At 45.5% G+C, this 17,375-nt stretch overlaps 1 protein-coding gene across 7 annotated transcripts in view; it reads right to left on the bottom strand.

Annotated features, from left to right (window-relative positions):
• The window catches only part of SAMD12 (sterile alpha motif domain containing 12), a 209,992-nt gene that overhangs the window by 180,878 nt on the left and 11,739 nt on the right, over positions 1-17,375 (bottom strand). For all 7 annotated transcript variants that reach the window (XR_014513768.1, XR_014513769.1, XR_014513770.1 and 4 more), the window contains exon 2: positions 10,028-10,206. Coding sequence is in view for 4 of the 7 variants with exons in the window: in XM_083450765.1 (XP_083306891.1) it covers positions 10,028-10,206 (179 nt within the window). In the remaining 3 variants the exon portion in view is untranslated. The remainder of the gene's footprint in view (positions 1-10,027; positions 10,207-17,375) is intronic.

Raw genomic sequence — 17,375 nt, 5'->3', positions numbered from 1 at the left:
CTTTGTTTAGAATGGGCCCAAGTCCAAACAGGAGTAAAATGATCCTAGAATAGCAGTCTTAAGGCCATCAATTGGAGCAACAGAACCATGGTTATTTCCATAGTAGAAGTATCCAACCTATTCAGATCTCCTGTTTCTAAAGACAAAATTCTCAGAATGAAAAATGTAAGAATGTTAGAACAGCCTGCTGGATCACACCAAAGGCCCATCTAGTCCAGCATCTTCACAGTGGCCAATTGGATGCCTGTTGGTAGGTCATAAGCAGGATTTGAGTGCAACAGCACTCTTCCTTCCTACAGTTTCTAGCAAATGGTACTCAGAAGCAAACCGCCTCCAACAGTAGAGGTAGAAAATATCATTCATGTGCCAACATTCTCATTGGTGTGGCAGGGAACTCTCATCAGACCCTGTCAGCATGGCCAATAGTCAGTGATGGAGATGTAGTTCAACAACATCTGGAGCGCCATCTCTGAAATAATATTTACGGTTGAGCTCAGTTTCCTCTAAAAAATCTGCAAAGGCACCAAACTATGCTGTTCATTGACTTTAGATAAAAGATGCACCTCAAATAAAATCTGCCGCAAGGCCTTATACCTGGTGAAAGGATTGTTCCCTCATCATTTTTAGCATTAGCATTAATAAGTCAATCAATTCAGCAGTAGCTTAGCACAGAAATCAAGACACATGAAAAGACAATGGGATACTCTGGAATCTGAAAAGAAGAGAAGCAGAATTAAGGTGACAGCTCTGCAATTCAGGGATAATAGATACATTTCGAGGCGGGGAGAAATAAATACAAGGCATTTCATACCGTCAGCTTAAATGCACTTTGCGCTCATTAGTACAAATTCCTGTTGCAAGAATAGAACATCACTATTTTCAAGCTTTGGAGATTGAATATTAAGCGACAAGTCCACTTGCCTCTTAAAAGTAGTTCACATTTGTAGTTTGCATACTCAAATGCTGTCAATCACTCAACTCATGTGAATAATGAATGCAGACATCTAAACATTGTTTTAGTATTTTTCAGCATTCAAACTCAATTGAAAAAGCATTAGACACCCAACTGTCAAATACCATGATTTCCACAAAGCTTAGCCTTGCTTTTTTTTTCTTGGTTCGACTAAGATGGATTTTGAATTATTTTTTATTTGCATGCTTTTTTCTAAGAGCTGCTTCGCCCCTTAAGTTTCTTTGAAGGACACCCGAGATGTTTTGCCTGAAAACATGACATGTGAACATGCCAAATATGCATTTGTAAACAAATGGATCATTTAAGCAGACTTTTTCTGGAGCCTTATCTGGCTCAGGTCCTAGTCCAACACTCTAACCATTACGCCACACTGGTTGGTTCAGAACATAGTTGCAAAGCTTTTAATGGTAAAGGGACTCCTGACCATTAAGTCCAGTTGTGGACGACTCTGGGGTTGCGGCGCTCATCTCACTTTACTGGCCAAGGGAGCCGGCGTTTTGTCCGCAGACAGCTTCCGGGTCATGTGGCCAGAATGACTAAGCCGCTTATGGCGAACCGGAGAAGCGCACGGAAACACCATTTACCTTCCCGCTGGAGCGGTACCTATTTATCTACTTGCACTTTGACGTGCTTTTGAAATGTTAGGTTGGCAGGCGCAGGGACCGAGCAACAGGAGCTCACCCCATAGTGGGGATTCAAAATGCAAAGCTTGACCAAACCTATCCATCTGAAGGAATGGATGTGCTCACTGGAAGGACAGATCCTGAAACTGAGGCTCCAATACTTTGGCCACCTCATGAGAAGAGAAGATTCCCCGGAAAAGACCCTGATGTTGGGAAAGATGGAGGGCAGAAGGAGAAGGGGATGACAGAGGATGAGATGGCTGGACAGTGTTCTCGAAGCTACCAGCATGAGTTTGACCAAACTGAGGGGGGCAGTGGAAGACCGGAGTGCCTGGCGAGCTCTGGTCCATGGGTTATGTTGCAGGGATGGGGAACCTAGTGGCCTTTTAACTGTTGCTGGACTACAACTCCCATCATCCTTGACCACTGGCTATGCTGTTTAGGGCTGACAGGAGATGGAGTCCAGCCACAGCTGGCAGGCCACAGATTTTCCACTCATGACTAAAGACCAATTCCACCCCTGCCTTAGAGGAAGACAGAATCTATGCTCAGTGGCCTCTAGTTAAATAGGAGGTCTTCTGGTATGCCCTCTGGGGGTCTCCTGGGCTCTGCACCCACCCAGCATGATTCACAGAGGGCCCCCCCACCCCATGCCCAACAGCCACTGATTTCCACTATCAGAGCAATTGTGCCATTAAATACCTGGGAGCTGGTCTGCAAACCCATTGCAAAGCTGCACATAGCTTTTTGTAAAAAGAAAGAAAGAAAGAAGAAATACTTGAGTTGCTCCACAAATCACAATGGTGCAATAAAACATCAAAAGAATAATGTGCAAGAAGCAGTTTTTAGATGTGCTCCTTCCACTTGCATAAAGCATTATGTGTTTTAAAATTTGGCTGTATAATTTGGAATTAATGTGATTTGAACAATGTGATGTGATTGGCTTGTTAATAAAAATTATTTCAAAAAAAAAAATAAAGCATTATGTGTTTCATTTCCATTTCTTTCGAATAGAAGGAAGGAAGAAGTCATCAGATTAGAACGTCACCTATGAATGGGACTAATCAAAACGTCACTTAAGCAAGCAGATAAACAAAGCCTAATTATATACAAACAAATTACACATATCCTATGGTCCCAACAATTAACGAAAGCATTCAAACAAAAACCACCCAGAATTGTATGTTACAATATAAACAATCCTGGAAAAAATTGATAAAATGCCAAACAATTTGCAAAAAAAATTCATCACATTTATATCTCTTCCCCCATAACTGTTATAAAGCTGGTTAGTTTTGCTATGCTTGGCCCACATTTGGTCTAACTGCACTTTTATAGGACAGCCCCATACATGTCTAAGCGTAAATTAAGTCCTATTGAATTCAATAGATGTCAAGAGCGGGAGTCCTGAGCAGGTCGGCAATAATTCACACGACTTCAGTGAAGTTAACTCTTTATTCAAGGAAACACAGTCGACTCAGGAGTCCAGGTCTAGTGAGCACAGCAATTCATCCCAGTAGATCTTGCCGCTCTGAGGCAGTTATGTGGACTACCCCACAGTTCCCTAAGTCTTCTCCTCCCCCAGGTCCTTCTCAAGCAATCTGAGACAACGTCGCCATGACTGTCTTTGCTCTGCCCTCTTCATACCTTTTCTGGTTCTGGGAGACTAGCAGGGAGGGGAGCTGTTCACAGAAGGAGGCTTCTTCAGCAGCCTGCCTCCTCGCTGCCTCTTGGCCCTCCTCCTATCCAGCCTCCTCTTCTGCTTCTGATTCTGGACTGCCCTCTGCCACAGCCTCTTCCTGCTCACTAAACCCTGTTACCTCTTCAGCTTCTGACACCTCCTCCTCCTCCTAATCTATTCTCTCTTTTTCCCCTCTGCACACTCATATCGTTGTCCCACCACCACTCCCTGGGCTCTGAAGCTTCTTCCCTTGGCGGTTCCCCAACCGGTGCCTGCCACTTTTGTGCCCAGGATGGGAGCGTGAAAAACGGGTGCAGGAGGAGGGAGAGATAGGTCAGGCTGGTGGAGTGTCAAGGGCTTCCACAACTCCTCCTACTGCCCCCACCTCTCCTGCTCCTCTGTCTCCCAGGACCAGAAGAGGAGTGAAGTGGGAGGAGCAGAAGGTAACACACAGACACACTCCTGCTTGCTCGCAGCTCAGGTGGGGAAGATACATAAGCTGAGATCGGGGGTCGGGCCTCTCTGCCTCACCTAGGAGTAGATGAGAGAAGTAGGACTAATGGACATGCCTTTCCTTAACTTTTAAGGTTTGTTGCTGTTGTTGTTTAGTCGTGTCTGACTCTGCGTGACCCCATGGACCAGAGCACGCCAGGCACTTCTGTCTTCGACTGCCTCCCGCAGTTTGGTCAAACTCATGCTGGTAGTTTCAAGAACACTGTCCAACCATCTCGTCCTCTGTCGTCCCCTTCTCCTTGTGCCCTCCATCTTTCCCAACATCAGGGTCTTTTCCAGGGAGTCTTCTCTTCTCATGAGGTGGCCAAAGTATTGGAGCCTCAGCTTCAGGATCTGTCCTTCCAGTGAGCACTCAGGGCTGATTTCCTTCAGAATGGATAGCTTTGATCTTCTTGCAGTCCACAGGACTCTCAAGAGTCTCCTCCAGCACCATAATTCAAAAGCATCCATTATTTGGCGATCAGCCTTCTTTATAGACCAGCTCTCACTTCCATACATCACTACTGGGAAAACCATAGCTTTAACTATACGGACCTTTGTTGGCAAGGTGATGTCTCTGCTTTTTAAGATGCTGTCTAGGTTTGTCATTGCTTTTCTCCCAAGAAGCAGGCCTCTTTTAATTTCGTGGCTGCTGTCACCATCTGCAGTGATCATGGAGCCCAAGAAGGTAAAATCTCTCAATGCCTCCATTTCTTCCCCTGTGGCAGGCATTAGTACTCCCTCTCTATCTGCTCCTGCCTTATGCATTGCCCCCACAAATTTATTTATTTACTGAATTTATATCCCACTTTTCAACTCCAAGGAGCTCAAGGTGGAGTGCATGGTTCCCCCCCTTCCTTATCCCCTCAACAACACTGTGAGGTAGGTTAGGCTAAGAAACAGCAACTGGCCCAGTGAGCTTCATGGTTGTATGGAGATTTGAACCTTGATCTCACAGATCCTAGGTTGGCACTCTAACCCAGGCTTCCTCAAACTCGGCCCTCCAGATGTTTTGAGACTACAATTCCCATCATCCCTGACCACTGGCCCTGATAGCTAGGGATCATTGGAGTTGTAAGCCCAAAACATCTGGAGGGCCGAGTGTGAGGAAGCTTGCTCTAACCGCTAGACCACACTGGCTCTCATAATCTGCCTGATTATGAGTCCTCGCTGCCGCGCCAGCTTTCAAGATCCCTGCTCCTTGGGTGTGCACATATATTAATAATAATAATAATTTTTATTTATTTATACCCCGCCCTTCCTGGTTCAAAAACCGGACTCATTGTGTGCTCCCTTCTCCCTACTCAATGGCAGAGATGACGGTGGCATTAAGCTGCCCTAAAAACACGACTGATGCGTCACTACAGGAGATAACGCAGTAGCAGCCCGCCATCTGTGCCTTGCCACCCAACGCAATCATACAAATAATGCTAATTATCTGGGCAGAACAGTCCAAGCTAGGAGCCAGAGGGCAGCAGCTTAAAACCGTCAGCGCAACTTTTTCTGCGAGTAGCACCATTGCCGCCCCTGATCCAAATCGCCCTCCATCTGCAGCCCGCTCCTATCAAACAGTCACAACGCTGCAATTTAGACAAATTGAAAGCACGGCGACAAACTGCTATTAGGAGCTGCCGATTACACGCTGAGCGTCAAAAGGGAAAAGTGGAGTGTTCCAAATGGGGACGCTAAATACAAAGAGCTAATTGCTGTTGCTTCAAAAAAGAAGAGAGAAATAAATAAAACAAAGCCACCAGAAAATGGGTCACAAGGGAGGCGTGCTGCCTTGAAACTGACTGATGTTTGTGGCAGCATCAGAATTCCACACCACATCAAGCTCAAAAGTTGCTGGAACCTTTGGAGGCCTTTGAAGTGGCAGCTGTACACAGAGAGTCAGTACCTATTATTTGGATTCCCTACTGAATACTTTGAGTAAGAGGAGCTGCTGAAAGACTTTAACCGGAGCGGCGTGAAGGCGGCCTGTTCGCAGATCGATCCACTAAGGCAATCTCCAGCACCTTGAGCAGCTCAGACCTCATTTTAACAAGAACAAGTTTCCAGCTCTCATGAGGCTAGGTTTTTGTTGTCGTGGTTTTTTTTTCAAAAAGCTGGTTTTGATTAGAAAACGCAACACAAACACACACACATGGCATGGAGAGCCACCATCCCACAGTGCTTATCCCATGCCCCTATTGTTCTCTCACCATACACTGAATGGGAAAAAAATATTGTGAAAAGAAAGACGAGGAACGAAAAGGAGAAGGAAGGATTGTTCGACATAATGGCTGGGCAAAATTGTCCAACACCATCCTGATCTTATGGCTTAACTCTGCTACTGATAGAACGTCATATTCTCACACAGTGGTACCTCGGGTTAAGAGCTTAATTCGTTCTGGAGGTCCGTTCTTAACCTGAAACTGTTCTTAACCTGAGGTACCACTTTAGCTAATGGGGCCTCCCGCTGCCGCCACACCGCCATCGTGTGATTTCTGTTCTCATCCTGAAGCAAAGTTCTTAACCCGAGGTACTATTTCTGGGTTAGCAGAGTCTGTAACCTGAAGCGTCTGTAACCTGGAGCATCTGTAACCCGAGGTACCACTGTATTCACTGTCCTTGTGCAGATTTTCCATTGGGTTTAGGAATGCAGTCTTAATACTGCTTGTGTCTGTGTATGAGAGAGAAAGATGTATCCATAGCAGTGAACAGAGGAGAAATGACCGCCGGGAGGAGTGCAGAGAGAATAAATGCCGTGGTACATCTGCAGCAGCACAACCGGACATCTTCATCTGCCCCAGATGCAACCAAACAAGTCTCTTCTGCATCGGTCTCCATAGCCACAGTAGTCGCTGCAACCTTCCAACCCAAAGTCTCACACCCAAAGTCACTCTCTTCCTTTGTTTCCTGAAACAGATGGGTTCCAACCACCATATATATATATATATGCCACAAACACATTAGAAGACGTGGCTGAGGGGACTTATGATGGAAGCTTATAATTCTGTTAAAGGACACTCAAAAGAAGCAGGACGACGAATGCTCACGCTCTTCACTGAGAAGATCTAGCTCAGATCCAACTTGAATAGCGCACACCACTAGACACGTGGATCAGTTAATGTCCTCTTGGGAAGACCATACATCTTTTTCTCCATCAAAAGATGCACCCAGCAAGTAAGTAAAGCCCAGAAAAACATTTCATTCATTCATTCATTCATTCATTCATTCATTCATTCATTCATTCAAATACCACAAATATGTCAGAATGGCTTCTAAGAGGCTTACAACTATACAGTAAGGATACTGATCAGGATACAGTGGTGCCTCGCAAGACGAAATTAATTCATTCTGCGAGTTTTTTCGTCTTGTGAATTTTTCGTCTTGCGAAGCACGGTTTCCCATAGGAAATGCATTGACGGTTTTAAGAAAAAGGCGCAAGACGTTTTCGTCTTGCGAAGCAAGCCCATAGGGAAATTCGTCTTGCGAAGCAACTCAAAAAACAAAAAACTCTTTCATCTTGCGAGTTTTTCGTCTTGCGAGGCATTCGTCTTGCGAGGTACCACTGTACACATCTGCATACACACCAATGGTGCATCTGTTTTGCTGTGTGGGATGTTCCCTTCCCGGACCGAGGCAAAGTCATCAGTTCAGCATCCTAAGCTCTTAAGGCTGTGAATTTCGGCATGAAACCAGAGGAAGATCTCCAGTGGTCAGCAGGGAAGGTTTAGGGGCCAACTTTAGCTACCTGCCCTTCCCCATGAATAGCAGAAACAGGATCTACACAGGTTGCAAAATTTGGAGAGACTAAAATTGGTGCAGATGCTTCATTGCCCTGCTTTCAGGTTTTTTTAATCAAGAAAATACATTGAACCAGATCCTGCCCTTAGCAATACTGCCAGGTCAAAAAGCCAAATTAGCTGGTGCCACCAGGACACTGCAAACAGAGAGAGAGAGAAAAAAAGTGGGCTAAATCTGGTCCATATGCGTGAGGAATCCCAATCTGAGCTACAAGCTTTTATTCATTTGTTCAATGGCTCTTGCCTTTTAGAAAAACCTTTCTTGCAACGTACCTCACAACAACATGTAAACAAGATATAAAACAGCATAATTAAAAAGCAAACTCCCTGAAAAACACATAATCTACTGACAACAGCTACCAGCAATTTATCACTGAAGCTGTGGTCAGTCCAGGAAAACCATAAAAATCACGAAACAGAGCAGCAGCAGCAGCAGCAGAACAGCAGCCCGATTAAAACCCTTAAAAATTACGGGAAGCTTATCGAATCCTCATGCAAATATGTGGGTGTTTCATTGCCTTGGACTTGCTATTCTACCTGAGAAATGAACCAGGGTATTCAGTCAGCTAGCTCAGTGATTAATTTGGCCCCACCATAATGGACATACAATTCCCTGCCTTTGTGTTAGCTCCATCAGTCATTTCCTTAATGTTATTCGATGTCTTCTTTTTTGGTAACTAATTATATGGCAGGGGAGACATTAAAAAGGCCTCAAAACACATAGCAAACAACGTTAGAGACAGTTTTCTTTCTTCTCTTAAATGCGCAGGATGCACATTTAAGCAGCTTGTCAACAAAGAGAACATCAGATCTCAACTACTATTTAAAAAAAAGTTTTTTCCCCTACTTTTTTGTTGAGTACTGGAAGTTTGTCCCTGGCTCAGATATTATAATAGTAATGCACTTGCTTTTTAAAGGGGAAATGTAATTCTATCTCTCATGGTCAACGCGAAAGAAACTCAATAATGCCACAATTCACTCTGCAATGATGGGGGGGGGGAGGGGACTCTTTGGGATTAAGAGGAAGAATCTAACTTCCACACAGAATTTTTAGTACTGAAATGACCATAAGCATGTCATCAAACATCAGGAACCAACTGTATATACTTGGGACTGACTCTCTCTTGGGGGTATACTGTACTGTTTTTATCATAAGACTTTGAATAAAGAGAGACCCCCAGTTAAAGAAACCAGGTTTCAGTGATGGAAAATCTGAAGGAGAAAGGGGATATGCAATCTATTCTCTGCAGCGGATCATGTGAAAACCTACTGGTCTGGAAGATGCACCCTAATTGTGAAAAACCCATTTGAATTAGCCTATTGATTGCTCATTTGTTAGCAGGCCAGCATCAAATATGTTCTGAGACTGGCTGTGTCCCAGCAGGACTGATCTCACTCTGGATCATTCCGATAAAAAGAGGGAAAGGTTCCGTTGCAGTTGCTTTGCTTTCTATGGACATTAACTCTCTGCACCTCCAAAAGCAAGCTTAAACCAAAGAAAGGAAAAGAAATACACTACAGCTTTCAGCACCATCAGGAACATAGTAAGCTGCTATTTGCACAAGGTGAAATTGTCCATCTAGGCGACCATTGACTGGCATGATCCAATTCTCCAAAGTCTTAGATGTTTTTTGCACCACCTGCCAGCGGATCTTTTTAGCTGGAGATGACGAGGTTTGAACCCGGGACCTTCTGCACACAAAGCCAATGTTCTGCCACTGAGCAGTGGTGCATCTCTAAGCACCTTTTCCTGGACAGCTTGGCTATCCAAGATCCTTTTTGCTAGTAAAAGATTCCATCAACGTTGTCTCTGAAAAATTTTACACATTGCTTGGAAAGACAGGCGAATTAATTCCAGTGTACTGGAAGAAGCAAAGATCACCAGTGTTGAAGCAATGATTCTTCAACATCAACTTTGCTGGACTGGTCATATTGTGCAGATGCCTGATGATCGTCTTCCAAAGCAACTACTCTATTCCAAACTTAAAAATGGAAAGCATAATGCTGGTGGTCAGAAGAAGAGATTTAAAGACTCTCTCAAGGCAAATTTTTAAAAATGTAGTATAAACACCAACAACTGGGAAACACTGGCCTGTGAGCGCCCCAATTGGAGAACAGCCTTTACCAAAGGTGTCATGGGCTTTGAAGACACTCAAACTCAGGACAAAAGGGAGAAACGTGCTAAGAGGAAGGCACGCTTGGCAAATCTACACCGTGATCAACTCCTGCTTGGAAACCTATGTCCTGACTGTGGATGGATGTGTGGATCCAGAATTGGCCTCCACAGTCACTTATGGACTCATTGTTAAAACTGTGTTTATGGAAGACAAATTTACTCAGCTACAAGTGATCGCCAAAGAAAGAAAAAAGAAGAGATTTAACTTGAAACATTCTGCATAGAGGTACGTCCACTTACCACTTAGTACAGACCCTCCTTCCGAATATAAATGTGTGATTTTGCTATGCCTACCTTAGATGATTCTGGCTCCCCGTGCTGTCTCTTGGGCGTTCCTTTGGACTCGAGCAACTTGGAAGAGCTCTCCTTCTTATGGGAAGAAGAGTCCACTCTCTCGCCTTCAAGTTGCAGGTTAATTCCTTCCGTGTGGACGGAGAGATCGATACCATTTGGATTTAGACTGCAATGGATAGCTGGAAGAAGGAATTGCAATGAGTCTGGAGTGTAGGAAAGGACAACATGAAAGGTTTTCAACCACTCTAGCATCACATGAGGAAACGAAAGCCAGGGCATGCATCTTTTTAATCTATGAGATGTAGCGTATTGATTTATTTCATGAAAAGAATACACAACTCAACTGTAGAAGAACCCTCAAAGAGGTTCACAAAAAGAGAAAATAATACAAGCATCAAAATAAAAGTTTACAGCAATAATTTGAAACATACAGGAAGTTAAAACAACAATAGACTACAACAGATCAAAACTCAATGCAGCTTTCTGAGCATTCTATGTGGGTAGGCTTGTCTTAAACAAGAAATGCTTTATAGCAGGCACCCAAAAAATACAGTGAAGGCAACTGCTTGATATCAATAGGCAGGAGTCCCAAAGTTTAGGAGCTGACACACAAAACAACTGAGTTCTTACAAATGTGGAGCGGGTATCATATGCGGCCAAGTCCACTGATCGAAGCAGACAAGTGGGCACATAAGAGGTAAACTGATCTCAAGTTGTTAAGGGCTTTGTATACTAATAGCGGGACGCAGGTGGTGCTGTGGGTTAAACCACAGAGCCTAGGACTTGCCAATCGGAAGGTCAGCGGTTCGAATCCCTGAGATGGGGTGATATCCCGTTGCTCAGTCCCTCCTCCTGCCAACCTAGCAGTTCAAAAGAACGTCAAAGTGCAAGTAGATAAATAGGTACTGCTCTGGCGGGAAGGCAAACGGCGTTTCCGTGCGTTGCTCTGGTACAACAGAAGCGGCTTAGTCATGCTGGCCACATGACCTGGAAGCTGTACGCCGGCTCCCTCGGCCAATAAAGCGAGATGAGCGCCGCAACCCCAGAGTTGGTCACGACTGGACCTAATGGTCACGGGTCCCTTTACCTTTACCTTATACTAATAGCAATACAGTGGTACCTTGGTTCTCAAACGCCTTGGTACTCAAACAACTCGGAACCCAAACACTGCAAACCCGGAAGTGTTTTGGTTTGCGAACTTTTTTTGGAAGCCGAACATGCTCCGTTTTGAGTGCCATACTTCCATTTTGAGTGTTACACTGAGGTCTGCCTGTTTTTGCTATTTATTTTCCGTTTTTGTTTTTGCGGCTTCTTTGTTTTGTTTTTGTGACTGTACGGAACCCAGTTCAGCTACTGATTGATTGATTGATTGATTGATGGATTGATTGTGTGACAGCAGTACATTGTTTACTGCTTTCATTTTATGGATCAATGGTCTCATTAGATAGTAAAATTGATGTTAAATTGCTGTTTTAAGGGTTGTTTTTAAAAGCCTGGAATGGATTAATCCATTTTGCATTACTTTCTATGGGAAAGCACACCTTGGTTTTGGAACACTTTGGTTTTGGAACCAGCTTCCGGAACGGGTTGTTTGAGAACCAAGGTGCCACTGTATCTTGAACTTGGCCCAAGAGCAGATCAGCAACCAGTGCGGATCTCCGAACACAGGAGTTGTATGCTGACAAGACTATGCAACTTGTTGCGAGGGAGAACAAGGCGGGTCACACTTTACACTGAACACAAGCTGACTCTACACAAGTACTTCCATTTGTGTGAAAGACTGGACACCTATTGAGTACAGTGGTACCTCGGGTTAAGTACTTAATACGTTCTGGAGGTCCATTCTTCACCTGAAACTGTTCTTAACCTGAAGCACCACTTTAGCTAATGGGGCCTCCTGCTGCTGCCATGTTGCCGTTGTGCGATTTCTGTTCTCTACCTGAAACAAAGCTCTTAACCCGAGGTACTATTTCTGGGTTAGCGGAGTCTGTAACCTGAAGCGTCTGTAATCCGAGGTACCACTGTGGACCATGCAGTCTAATGTTACACACAAATGGCTGTACAGGTGTCCTGTTCAACTAGTTGTATTGCACAGATTGTACACTTGTTGAATATGACATGTGAGACCCCTAAAGCATTTGCTGTTGCTCTGCCTTAACCCTGTTTCTTCACCCTTTAGACATTTACAGGATTTACAGCATGTATTGCGAACGCATGTATTTCTTGACATAAGCCAATTAGATGTGGTGTCATTAGACGACGACGGATCCAGCAGGAGGATTTCTTCTGTACAATCTGAGTAATGTTATTCATAGTCTACAAATTGAAAAGTTATGATACATCTAACTTCTTTATTCAGGGTAACAAGGGGGAAGAAAAGCTTACATAGCAATGGCGCTCTATAGCAGAATGGATTAACCAGGAAAGAGCTCTTTTAAAGCCTGCACAGAGTCAAATGAGCTGCACTCTCAGCCTGCACTTTCGTATGATTATTCTATTAACCAAATTTATTTATCCAGTTCCGTACACTAAGCCTTTTTCAAATGACAGTTCTCGGTTTCTTAAACAATTACATGGTGGGGGGCGGGGCAGAGAACAGCTTCTGCACCAAGTTAAAATTGATTGGAATTCAAATCAGTCCACATTATCCAATGTAACATTTGTGAGACGTATTCTAAAGACTCCTATAAATGACTAAAGGATGAAAAACCTTGAGAGAAATCTTTGAAAAATATATAAAAGAAGACCTCACCCACATTCCAGCCTGGCAAAAGAATTTGAGGAGGGGGTGGAGGTTGGCCGCCCCGGATGTCACCAGTGAAGGGGGGTGACAAAATGGCGGGCGGCACTCACCATGGGGCCTGCAGCACGCCCGAGCCACGCTTCTCTCCTGGGATTGATATGGTGGCTTGGGCGCCGGCAGGCTCCAGGCTGCCCCAAACAGTCCACCCGCTGCCTCCCCCTCAGCTGTAGGGCAGACAGACCCCTCAGAGGCCCCACGGGGCATCCTGCCCCTGCTCACCCCACCCCTGGGCGCAGGGCACACATGCCACCCTAGGCGCCAGATCAGCTTGCTCCGCCGCTGAGGTGGAGAAGAGTCGGTGAAGGATCTGACCTTGGAAGAGAGAGGATGTATTATTATTATTATTAATAAAAATAATAAAAATAATTTACTATTTATACCCCGCCCATCTGGCTGGGTTTCCTCAGCCACTCTGGGCGGCTTCCAACAGAACAATAAAATACAATAACCTATTAAACATTAAAAGCTTCTCTAAACAGTTGTCTTTTAAAAGTAAAATACAGTGATACCTCGGGTTAAGAACTTAATTCGTTCTGGAGGTCTGTTCTTAACCTGAAACTGTTCTTAACCTGAAGCACCACTTTAGCTAATGGGGCCTCCTGCTGCCGCCACACGATTTCTGTTCTCATCCTGAAGCAAAGTTCTTAACCCGAGGTACTATTTCTGGGTTAGCGGAGTCTGTAACCTGAAGTGTATGTAACCCTAGGTACCACTGTAGTTGTATATTTCCTTGACATCTGCTGGGACGGCATTCCACAGGGTGGGCGCCACTACTGAGAAGGCCCTCTGCCTGGTTCCCTGTAACCTCACTTCTCGCAGCGAGGGAACCGCCAGAAGGCCCTCGGCGCTGGATCTCAGTGTCTGGGCTGAACGATGGGGTGGAGATGCTCCTTCAGGTATACAGGACCGAGGCCGTTTAGGGATTTAAAGGTCAGCACCAACACTTTGAAATGTGCTCGGAAACGTATTGGGTCGGTAGAGTCCCAAGGACTAAGCAGAGAGGCCTGAGGAGTGCAATTGCCCCCATGGGTCTGAGGCTTTCCCACCCGCTAAGTGCACACTCACAAAAAAAAGAGTAAAAGGATATCCCCTCAAGGAGTCCCTACATTGCAAAACAGAAGCAATGTTTTAGCACAGACAGGCACCAAAGCGCAGGGGCAGCCTCCCTAGATTGTAGGGGGTATTTTGGAACATGCCCACTGCTGCTTCCTTCCTATCATTCCAAGCGCATACAGTGGTACCTCGGGTTACATATGCTTCAGGTTACAGACGCTTCAGGTTACAGTCTCCTCTAACCCAGAAATATTACCTCGGGTTAAGAACTTTGCTTCAGGATGAGAACAGAAATCATGCTCCGGCGGCATGGCGGCAGCAGGAGGCCCCATTAGCTAATGTGGTACCTCAGGTTAAGAACAGTTTCAGGTTAAGAACGGACCTCCGGAACGAATTAAGTACTTAACCTGAGATACCACTGTATACTTGTTTTGTTTTGTTTTGTTTTTTATTAAAGATTTTCTTGTTTTACACAAGTATGTGTAATGTCTCTCGTGTTTTTTCCATTTAACATTTTTACAAATCAGTTTCATTTGTTGAGACATTAGGAAGAAAAGGGGTGGAGGGGGGAAGATGGGTGGGGTCGGGTGGCGATGTTTCTATTTTGCTTAATGTATGTAGGATTTGGTGTCAGCGTTACTCGTGCCGGTTCTCTGCTGTTCACTTGTGTTCCTTTGGTGGTGAGAGAGGTTGGGGTTGGCCTAGGGTGTGGTTGTTAGTTTGTGATTGGCTGTGGTGATCTTTGTTTTCGTGTGTGAGTGGGGCGGGTGGGTGTTTTGGATCAGGTTAGCCATATTGATTTATATGCTGTTGGTGGATTATTGTCATTGTCTTGTTGGGCTATGTATGTGATAAAGGGGAGCCGTAAAGGCGTCTTCTTTTGTTTGTCCCCGTGTCAGTTTCAGTTTATTGGTTAATTTTTCTAGTAGGGCTGTTTCCCATACTATTTGGTACTATTGGTCCATGCTTACTCCTGACAGGTCTCTCCAGTGTCTGGTTATGGTATTTCTGGCTGCTGAAAGTAGGTGGGTTATGAGTGCTTTGTGGTGTAAATGGGCATTGTTGTCTTGGAAGATGTTTAGTAGGGCCAATTCTGTGGTGATGTCTAATACTTGCTTAGTTATTTTACATATTTCTCGTATGGCTGTTGTCCAGAATAGTTGGATTTTATGTGCCTGGCTGTCATTACCCTCCTCCAAATGAAGCCTCCCAATATGTGGAATTGGATTAATATTCTTTTATAGCAGATAGCCAGCCTTAAGCCACACGCGGCTGCCCCTGGAGGAATCCCTGCCTGAGAGAAAAGCCTACGAAGACATTCTCGGCAGGCCTCTGGGGTGCGCGCTGTGACCTCGGAGGACAACCAAAAATAGAGATTTCCAAACCAAGCTAATTGGTCAGTCAAGCAGGGGGCAGATGGATCTGCAACAGCCTCAGGTGACATTAAACTCCTGCATTTCCAAAAGTCACTAGCCAAGCAATTCGCAATTTCCCCAGAGGGACGAAGGTTATACAGTAATTTAAATCGAGCCGGGGTGTTTGTCACATCCCTAATAAAAGAAGAATTGATACAAATGATCCTTCCAGTTATATCCTAGATATATAATTGAAAGTCTGGGAGGGTTGGGGGGGGACTATTCAGTGGAAAACTACTCAGGTTTTAAATCAATGTTAGCCAGATTTGGGGCCGCCTGATCCAAAGTGGAGCTGAAATACTTGCATTTAAGCGGATTACTCCTATTGAAATCAATAGGGCTAAATCAACCCTAATCCAAATAATTCAATTTAAAACTATTGTAGAGCAAACTGTATGTGTGTCCAATATTTTTGAAGAATTCTTCCCCCGCTTTCTTCTGCTGGCAGTGGAAAAATGAAGATGCAACAGACTCCATCTTCCCCCATAATCTCTCTGCCTACAAGCGTGAGAAGAATTCTGTGTCCCCTTTTCTTGCTTGTCCACCAGAGCCAAGAACCCCCTAGATCAGAAGATCAGCAACTGGAAGCCTAAGAGCCAAATCTGCTCTTACCCCACTTGCTAAGTCAGAGGCAAGACGGAACATGAGGAAAGAGTGGTCACTGTAGCCATCCCATTTTCTGCCATACTTTGGGATGCGGGTGGCACTGTGGGTTAAACCAGAGAGCCTAGGACTTGCCGATCAGAAGGTCGGCAGTTCAAATCCCCGTGACGGGGTGAGCTCCCGTTGCTCGGTCCCTGCTCCTGCCAACCTAGCAGTTCGAAAGCACGTCAAAGTGCAAGTAGATAAATAGGCCAATCGATGTCAAAGGGCACCAGACATTCGCAGTCATAGAGTCGGTTTGGCCACCTCTCAGTCTACATCCTGCGGGATATAGGAGAGTTTGGACTTAATCTGAATTATTGGAGGTAACGGAGAGAGGAAGTGGCTGGGTTTTACCATAAGAAGAGCTCTGTTGGATCAAGTCCATGCAGTCCAGCACCATGGTCTCACAGGGGCCAAACTACAGAAGGCCAGCAAGCAGATCCTGAACATGGCAGCACCTTTTCCAGCTGTGATTCCCAGCAAATGGTATTCAAGGACATACTGCCTCCAATAGGCAGGGAGAACAATGCCCACCAATTTCCGTGCGTCTACTCTGAGTAAAACTTGGCTGGATACCAATGCGCTGGGTTAAATGACAGAATGTGGGAAACTACTGAACCAGGCAACCATGATTGGTTTCCTTGTGTTTGTCCACACTGGTACTGTGCCCCACTTTTTTTGGTAGGGACGCGGGTGGCACTGTGTTCTAAACCACTGAGCCTCTTGGGCTTGCTGATCAGAAGGTCGGCGGTTCGAATCTCCACGACGGAGTGAGCTCCTGTTGCTCTGTCCCTGCTCCTGCCAACCTAGCAGTTCGAAAGCACGTCAAAGTCAAGTAGATAAATACGGTAGGTACCGCTCCAGCGGGAAGGTAAACGGCGTTTCCGTGCACTCTGGTTTCCGTCATGGTGACCCATTGCACCAGAAGCGGTTTAGTCATGCTGGCCACATGACCTGGAAAGATGTCTGTGGACAAACGCCGGCTCCCTCGGCCTGAAGTGAGATGAGCGCCACAACCCCATAGTCACCTTTGACTGGACTTAACCGTCCAGGGTTCCTTTAAAGGTACCCCTTGCCCATACGGGCCAGTCTTGACAGACTCTAGGGTTGTGCGCCCATCTCACTCAAGAGGCCGGGGGCCAGCGCTGTCCGAAGACACTTCCAGGTCACGTGGCCAGCGTGACATCGCTGCTCTGGCGAGCCAGAGCCGCACACGGAATGCCGTTTACCTTCCCGCTAGTAAGCGGTCCCTATTTATCTACTTGCCCCCGGGGGTGCTTTCGAACTGCTAGGTTGGCAGGCGCTGGGACCGAGCAGCGGGAGCGCACCCCACCGCGGGGATTCGAACCGCCGACCTTTCAATCAGCAAGCCCTAGGCACTGAGGCTTTTACCCACAGCGCCACCCGCGTCCCAATAGGGTTCCTTTACCTT

This window comes from Podarcis tiliguerta, assembly GCF_965153285.1.
Source record: "Podarcis tiliguerta genome assembly, chromosome: 7".
NCBI classification, from domain to species: domain Eukaryota; kingdom Metazoa; phylum Chordata; class Lepidosauria; order Squamata; family Lacertidae; genus Podarcis; species Podarcis tiliguerta.
The sequence above is the reverse complement of the archived record's forward strand: the minus strand, read 5'-3'. Positions and strand labels throughout refer to the sequence as shown.